At 37.6% G+C, this 8,708-nt stretch overlaps 1 protein-coding gene across 4 annotated transcripts; it reads left to right on the top strand.

Moving 5' to 3' along the window:
• The first annotated feature begins 3,163 nt into the window (after positions 1-3,163).
• Positions 3,164-7,679, top strand: LOC105039119 (E2F transcription factor-like E2FF). 4 transcript variants are annotated; one of them, XM_019848090.3, is made up of 10 exons: positions 3,164-3,862; positions 3,976-4,096; positions 4,208-4,285; positions 4,403-4,450; positions 4,578-4,704; positions 4,821-4,921; positions 5,005-5,077; positions 5,181-5,242; positions 5,323-5,725; positions 7,301-7,679. In XM_019848090.3, the coding sequence occupies exons 1-10, from the start codon at positions 3,771-3,773 to the stop codon at positions 7,417-7,419; spliced, it is 1,224 nt and encodes a 407-aa protein (XP_019703649.1). In that variant the 5' UTR covers positions 3,164-3,770; the 3' UTR covers positions 7,420-7,679. The 4 variants fall into 4 exon arrangements, with proteins under 4 accessions (XP_019703649.1, XP_019703648.1, XP_010913427.1 ...); XM_019848089.3 differs by having other exon boundaries at positions 3,190-3,862; positions 5,169-5,242; XM_010915125.4 differs by having other exon boundaries at positions 3,193-3,862; positions 4,821-4,894.
• Positions 7,680-8,708: the final 1,029 nt, after the last annotated feature.

Raw genomic sequence — 8,708 nt, 5'->3', positions numbered from 1 at the left:
GCATAGCTGATCCTTACACTCCGCTCCACACTTAAAAGAAGTGTTGAAAATCAATGGCCTAGTCACCCTCCATAAAAATAGAATTAGCCCCTAAAACATGTTGGGCATAGCTGATCCTTACACTTCGCTCCACACTTAGAAGAAGTGTTGAAAATCAGATATCCATTGATCTTAACAAACTTGGAGTCTAGATTTCTGATTAAAAATTCCGAACCTCCTCTACTACCACCATTCTTCACACTGCCATCGAAGTTGATCTCAAAAAATTCAAAGGTGGGAACTCTTAAATGATGAACATTGTTCGAGTTATCGCAAAGGCAGAATGAGAAATCAAGTATCCCCAGCTATCAAAGGCTCTCTAGCATCATGTGACTTGGTGATCTCTGTTCTCTGTTGTTTGAGTCAAAGCCCTTTCCAAAGTGGCGATTGGCTACCTTCTCAAAAAACCGATCATTTCGAGCCAACCAAATATAGTAGGCCATATTAATAGTCCAAATGGCTTGAAAGTCTATCCTCTTGAACTAGCTCTTACAAACTTAATGAACACTAATGACTTAGGCTATATTTGGAATTGTTGTGGGCAGTAGAGCTTTTGTAACTTTTGCAAGTAGACCTTTTGAGAAGTAAAATTTTTGAAAGTAGAGTTTTTATAAAAAGTTGTCTAGTAACCATATTTATAAAGTGTTTTGAAACTTTTAACATATGTTTGGGAACTAAAATAAAAAATTACTTTTGGTATGATAAAATGATAATAAAGATATTGCATAGTACTATATAATGGATGATAATATAATATTGTTGGTGCAGAATTCTGCCGATGCCGGAGAAGCTGGAGTCGAGGGGATCACGGCCGCTGTCGGGACCTGCAAGGAAAGTCTAAATTGGAGTTGGGGGTGCTCCGGCAAGATCCTCCGACGCTCAAGTCAGTACCCTGCTTCAAAAAAAATGGAGCACTCGAATAGGATTTTTACAGAGTTTCGAGATAATGCTTAGAGCTTAAGAGCTTTTCCAGAGCTTAAGAAAGCTTGAGAAAACTTACTGAAACTGTTGCCTTACCCCGTTTTATAGTAGAATACAGTATGGTCCTGTCATTAATGGTGCAGACAACTAGGGAGTTATCAAATCGTCGGGGGTTGTCAAATCGATGTGGGTTGTCAGATCATCAGACTTAACCCATATCCTTAGCAGGACAATGCCCCAGAGCGGTCGCACAGCATGTCCTTGACAGGACAACAGCCCATAGCGGTTGTACAGCGTTTGGACGGACTGGCCGACTATATGTCAGTATTCGACTGTCGGGACGTCGGATGATGACTCGAAAACACCGTCGGTTGATCTGGTGCCTTGTGAAAGTCGGATGTCGACTGCCACCCCTGACAGTGAGTCGGTGATATGGGTTCGGCCGTTCGGTCGGTTGAAAACAGTATTGATCTGTTTGGCCGGTATACCTTCGGTCGGATATTGTCGGCAGTCATTGTTGGAGTTGTCTGTCTGTCCAGTGGGTAGAGTCGGGCGTCGATCGGACCGGTCCGAGGATAAGTCGGCGTATGGGGCTCAGTCGATATATCCCAACGAGGACCATGCAGTGGCTTCTTTCCTGTCTTGTAGTCCATGACCACCACCACATGGGCTGATCACTAGGAGGTCGTAATAGTGGAGACCATGGAAGATTCAAACTCCTTCCTTGGCATCCAGCATTACTCAGTTGTAACTGAGGTGGAGCCCGTCCGTTGTAGAAGTTCGTTTGGAATCCAATTCTGTTGTAGAAGTTTGGACATAATTCGGTTCTTGTAGGAGTTCAGAAGGAGGCCGCTTACTGTAGAAGCTCGGATGGAGTCCGCTTGCAATAGAAGTTTAGACGGAATTCACTAACTGTAGAAGTCCGGATGAAATTTGGAAGGCGGTCGACACTGTAGAAAATCGGCTGATAGTGAAGCCCAGAGAGCATTTGGAGCAGTCCAATAGATGACTGAATGAGCTCATTATGGGAGAAGTCTGGAGGGTATGATAGAAATTCGTCCGTTGGAAGAATCTGAAGGACACCGTGGAAGGTCGACTGCTGGAGGAGTCCGGATGGTACTGTAGAAGCTCGGACGGTCGGAGGAGTTCAGAAAGACGCCGCACAAGGTCGGAAGCCGGAAGAGTCCTAGGAGAGTTGGCCCCTTATGAATTTCGGCTGGGGTTATTTTATACCCAATAAATATAATATTATATATTATTATATATTAAAATATTATTATATTATATAATATTATTATCATATAATATAACATAATATTGTAATATAATATCATTATAATTATAATATAATTTATAATGTAATATAATATATTAGTTATAATCTAATCTAATAATAGATTATAATATATTATATCATTATAATATAATAATATAATAATAGATTATATTATATGTTTATAACATAAATATTATTATATTTTAACATATTATTTTATTATCTAATATTATAATATAATATTATACTTAATGTAATATTATTATAATTATGATGTAATATATAATGTAATATAATATAATGGATTATAATCTAATCTAATAATAAATTAGTGTATAACATATTATATTATATTATTACAATATAATGATATTATATTATTATTAAATATTATTATATTAAATTATATTTCTATAATATAATAATATCATAATAGATTATGTTATATATTTATAATATATCATAATATCAATTTATTATTTTATTATGTTATATTTATAGTATAATAATATAATATGATATGATATAAGATGTCTTTATGAAATTTGTTGGTGGGAATTTTGGTTGTTAAAAAAAATTATTTAAATCAAAACAACTTTCCAATATTAGCGAGAAAATATTTTTAAGAAAAATTTTAAAATAATTTTTTTTTAAATAAATTTTTTAACTTTTCGTTAGAATTAAAATAGATTTTCAATTTTTTTGACAAACATTATTGTACTATCCAAAAATATTTTTGAAAGACTAAAAAATATTTTCTAAACATTTAAAAAATTTAGCTAAATAGGATCTTACTTACCTCCAATAGAACATCTACAAGCGGTTACACTGCAATATCCTTGTCGCACTGAAAAATTGCATCAGATTTTGATTGCTACAAGGGACCGGTGAATTGATAAAGTAAACCCCTAACATATTTATTCATCGCCGTATATCTATTACCTGATATCTAGAATTAAATGCAGCTTTATCCCTGAGTCTATTCTACCTGATCGGACGGACTAGATTGAATATCCTACATGGGAAAAAATTAACGCGGGCAGCGGAGCCAATCACGTGCCGCGGCAATCCGGTAGACCACGTGCATTCCCTGAAAACCTTGCCGTTTCCAATTTCTGAATCGACCATTACACCCCTAACCACATCCCCTTATCCTCGACACACAATGCAGTCACCGCTCGAAATTGTTTGAAAGAAGCAGGATTATTAACGTCCGGAAAGAATTATTGGCGCGCGTGGATGCGGAAAATTTGAATCCCCGCGGCGTCCCCGTGCGGGGCCCCCACCCAGCGAGCCGAGCGCCTCAGCCCAGAGCGGAGAGGAATTGTTTTGAAAAAATTCCAAATCGCCCAACCCGCCAAAGCCCTAGCATTTTAACGGTCGTTATTCCCTCCCCCTCCTCCTCGATTTATAGATCGAAACCTCAGATCGGATCCTATTCCTCTCGCTCCTTCCTGATCTCAAATCTTTTCGATCCTCCTTTTTTTCTTCCTTCTCAGAAGCAAAAAGAAAGAAAGAAAGAAACAAAAAAGGGATGGCTTCCCTTCCTTCACCCTTCTTGGAGTCGGGATGCAGGCATCACACTTATAGCAGGAAGCAGAAGTCTTTAGGCCTTTTGTGCTCCAAGTAATCTTGGCTTAGAAATTCTTTCCCATGATTCTGCTTCTCTTTTTTCTTTTTTTTTTTTTTAATTTTTTTAAAAAAAGGTTTCCTGAATTCTCGTGGGTGGGTTCTTGTAGTTTCGTGAGCTTGTATGATCGGGATGATGTGGAGTCGGTGGGTCTGGATGATGCGGCAAGGCGGCTGGGTGTTGAGAGGAGACGGATCTACGATATCGTCAATGTATTGGAGAGTGTGGGGGTGAGATCTGGATTTCTTTCTTGTTTTCTTTGAAAAAAGAAGACATCTTGATCCCATATTTTTTGGTTTTCTTGCTGGGATTTAGTAAAAGAACTGCTTTCGATCCATTAGGTTCTTGCGAGGAAGGCCAAGAATCGGTATTCTTGGATAGGATTTTCAGGGATCCCCAAGGCCTTGGATGAACTCAAGGTTTTCTCGTCTAAGCCCCTATAATCTACCCATTCTTTTAAATTAGTTGAAGCTGTTGCCAAATTCTTGAACTATATTTGCCCAAAAATTTGAGTTTTTCTTCTTGATCTGTATTAGGAGGAGGCATTAAAGGAAATATCTGGCACTGATGGCCAATGTGTAAAAGTAGGTCAACTGTTCTTTTCTTTTGTTGGTAGTCCATGACATCAACGATCGTTGAATGGTTTCTGGTGATCCTCACGATTCTCATCGATTTATTTCTATTTATTCTCTTGTCCTTGGGGAAAGGAAGGTTTTGGAGGATGAAGACGAAGGCAAATTATCGGATCAGAATGGAAATTTTGGTGACTACAAACCGAGCCCAGCTGCTATCGGTGCTGCTTCGTCTCTGTGCACCGTTGCTTGCAAGGCCAGATCTGGTATGATTCCTTTAATAGTACTCCGATCCTATAATTTTATTTATAAAGACTGCGTCCTTGAATTGTCTCTGAGATCTGACAATCTTGTTCTGCTTCGGATCTTACGTGAATGCCAGTCACGGACAATAGAAGGGAGAAATCGCTGGGCCTACTCACCCAGAATTTTGTCAAGCTCTTCCTAACCACAGATGTTAGTCCACCACCACCTCTATTCCACGTATTTATAGAACTCTTGGAATGCCATTGTGCCTTGTTGATTTTTAATCTCGGCAATTGACTAATAGCCCATTCCATTAACAGGCAGACACGGTCTCGCTTGACGAAGCTGCAAGGCTGCTGCTTGGTGACGGCCATGACTCATCTCAGATGAGAAGTAGTAAACCTTTCTCGTCTGGCTTTTACTTTTTATTCCTTCTTTAATTTCCTGCTCTTCTAACTCCAATGACTGATCGTCTCATCTTAAGATAACAATGCAGCTAAAGTCCGGCGTCTGTATGACATCGCAAATGTGCTTTCTTCCATGAATCTCATTGAAAAGGTACCATAAACAGCCACACTAAGTAAGATCAGGTGAAATAAATCTTACATATTTTTCCTTTTGTTAAATTGGGCTCATAGACACAGCAATTGGAGACAAGGAAGCCAGCATTCCGATGGTTGGGAACCAAGGGGAAACCAAAGGCAGATACTGGTGTCACGGTTGCCATACCCCCAGCTACAAAGCAGTGGAACAAGAGAGCTTTTGGGAATGACATTACAAATGTGGACCATAAGAGGAGCAAGTTGAATAACCCTGTTGATAAGAAGCCCAGTAAAGCATGCTTGAGAAGTGATGATTTGAAGGAATGCAATCTGACAGCACAGAAGCAATTACAGAGTTCCAAGGGCAGTTATGTTTTTGGGCCTTTCCGGCCAGCTGGAGTGACCAAAAGAAATGGTGATGTTGAGGAGAAAGGTGGGAACAAAGTTCAGGACTGGGAAAGCCTGGCCTCTTCCTTCAGACCACAATATCACAACCAAGGTTTGCTCAATAATTCCTCAATGATTTATGTTGACTTTTCTCCCTTCTCTTGTCCGCTCTGAATTCTCAATCTTGTTCTGCTACAGTTTTCCAATTACATTTTCTTACTTTCTATAAATAATATTAAGTTTCCTTGTTAGAAGTTTATATCTTGCTTGTTCTTCCAGAGAAGAGGTCTAGGAATTATTCTTTTGTTTATGGCGTTTGTGCTTATTAGCTTGGCTACATAATGAAATGAAAACTGCTGTTGTTTCTCTGTGTTCTTCATCTCAATTCAGTTGTTCTATGCATCAATTTTTGTGTCCAGATGTCCTCATTCTGTCTATTCCTTAAAGCTCTCCACTTTGGAGTGGAACTTAGCGCTCTTCTGGAAATTATAAATTTTCACTCTCCAAACTATATTCTTGGTTCCAGGAACTTTAGAAAAATTTTCTTAGTTGCCCCAGTTTTCTTGTTAACATCTATGAAATAGAGTGCAAATGTATATATTTGCATATCTGTTTTCATGTGCTTGATGTTTGTAACATTTTTCTTCCCAGAAACTCGATCATCTTCATGTCCTGAGTGGGTATTGATTGTTGCAGACAAGCTCAAATTTGCCATGCTCCACAGAGCTTTTCTCCAAACAAAAACTTAGTCTTAGGATTTTTTCAGGGCGAAAAAATGATGAGATTGGACTACCGTCATCACAGATGCGTATAGGCTAATATTAACGAGCTGTCTTCGATGAGACCTTTCATTGTTATGCTACTCTTGACAGTAATCTGATTCTGGTCTCAATAACATTTCTCCTAGTTACACATGGTCTATGTCCACCAGGCTGTAACACCTTGCAACTTGTCAGAAGTCTATTCATAATTATAATGTTATTTTATTTAATATACCGCACTTATGATTCTATCTTTTTGAATATATGTTAACCTGTATTGTGTGTTTATAAACTCAGTTACACCCACTAATTCAAGGAGATTTAATTCCTTTATTGTTTAGTCGAAAGATATTAGTGCAAATGCAATTGTTGATAGTGCTTCTTAAGGTGAATGAATAAATCTGATTTGTTTGATGTTTGCCTCTTTTCCTTGGAGGGTTAACAGGTATGATTTAGTGCCGATTGATCAGAAAACTGAACTGATGGCTTGAACTTCTTTCCCCTAGAGTTCTTAAGGATGAAACAGAAAAACCCACTTTTATCCATCTTTTTGGAGCATCAGGTTTTCAACTCGTTGTACAAGGACAATCCCCCTTTACTTGCTTTTCAAACAGTCTGCTTGTTTAGATTAGCTATGAGGTCTTTCCTTTATCATGGGCTAACAGGAAGAAAACCTAAATATGAAAAGAAAAACACAGCATGAACTTTTCATGGCAAATATAAAGAACAGAATGGTCAAATAATGCTCTTGATATTCATTTAGATGAGTGCTCAACATAGGGTGAGGGTGAGACCTATAATCCACTTATTCAGACTATTTATCATTTCTTATTGCAATTGCAATGTTCTAGATTTAGAATTGTAGAAACTTTCAATTTGGGGATTGCATTGGTCTAACCATTTGTCACATGCTTCTTTTTCTGCAGCACTGAGTGAACTTTTTGTACATTACGTGGAGGCATGGAAGTCATGGTATGTAGAAGTAGCTCAAGGTAGCAGCAACTTCCAACAGCCACGCAAGTCAGTCATTAATCAACTTTTGTAACACATTGCTGACTCCTGCTGTTAATGTTCATGCTTACATAACCCATTAACCTGTACAATGATTTTTGTTTCATGAATACAAGTTGTGGGTAGATGGCTTTGGGTTTCATAGTATTCTCTCGATACAGGAAACCAGAATGCTCACTACAATTTATTTACAGTTCATTTTGGTTGTTCTACTTCTGGATTATGTCAGTCTGCTCTTGTAACTTAATCAAACATCTTAATTCTTGCATTTGAATAACTACCAGACTTTTTTCAGTATATGAGTTCTGGTTTCCATATGATTGAAGCATCAGCTATATGCATGTTGGAAAGTCTGTATTGGTAAACAAGACTTGCATCAGGAGACTAAAGTTTCATGGCTGGTTGAACTGAACACCCGATGGTCACTAATTATAATTAAGTGCTTTACTTATATTCCTTTAGGTATTATCTTTCTCTTGGAGTACTCTAGAATTGTCTCTTGCTAATATTTATCACTAAAAGAATGCACCATTTTTTTTGTTTCTTTCTTTTGCAGATTGCAGTGTGATTCTTCTTTAAGTGTCTTCTTTTCAAAAATAAGTAAAAAAACAAAGAGTAATGTGGATATGGAACCCTCCTATGGTCCTTTTTGTTGTTTACGATTTTTACAGTCATCAAGCCTCGTCCAATGCAAAATGAATTATGTGAAAATTGAGGGAGACGCTTTTCATAAAATTTAGTTTTCAGGTTTTGTGCCCAGCCAAATTTTCCAAAACAACCTTTATGAAAAAGCCAAAATGCTTTAACGGAATTTATTTATTTTAGAATTTTTAAAAACCCCCAGTGGAAAAACTTTTGACAGCTGAACAATCCTTATATAATACAATGGTTTTCAAGTAAGCTCTGTGAGATTTATAAAATGCTTTTGATTTCAAATCTGAAGTTCTCCACATGAGTAAAATTCATATCTTATCTAGATGAAATAATGGACTCATGGATTGGAATTCATGAAATAGCTAAGCAAGGCCAATGAAATGATTCGGGTGCAAACACAAGCCATGGTCAGGTGCCTAGTATGCCAAGTTATCTCGGATCATTTAGAAGTCCAGTTAGTACAGAGGCTACTGTAGGAAAGATCAATGAGTTGTAACCATGAAAATCTCCAAAAGTTTGAAACATTGGATCTTAATTTTAAGAACTCTTTAGAGATATTGCCTATGGCCTTGTTTTGATGCCCAACCAGTGTATCTCTGTTTTTGGAGATACCACGTAATTCCATTTAGCAGAATAGCTAAATGTCACAAGAGTTTTCATCTACAGTCA

The sequence above is a fragment of the Elaeis guineensis genome, chromosome 1 (assembly GCF_000442705.2).
Source record: "Elaeis guineensis isolate ETL-2024a chromosome 1, EG11, whole genome shotgun sequence".
NCBI lineage: Eukaryota > Viridiplantae > Streptophyta > Magnoliopsida > Arecales > Arecaceae > Elaeis > Elaeis guineensis.
The sequence above is the reverse complement of the archived record's forward strand: the minus strand, read 5'-3'. Positions and strand labels throughout refer to the sequence as shown.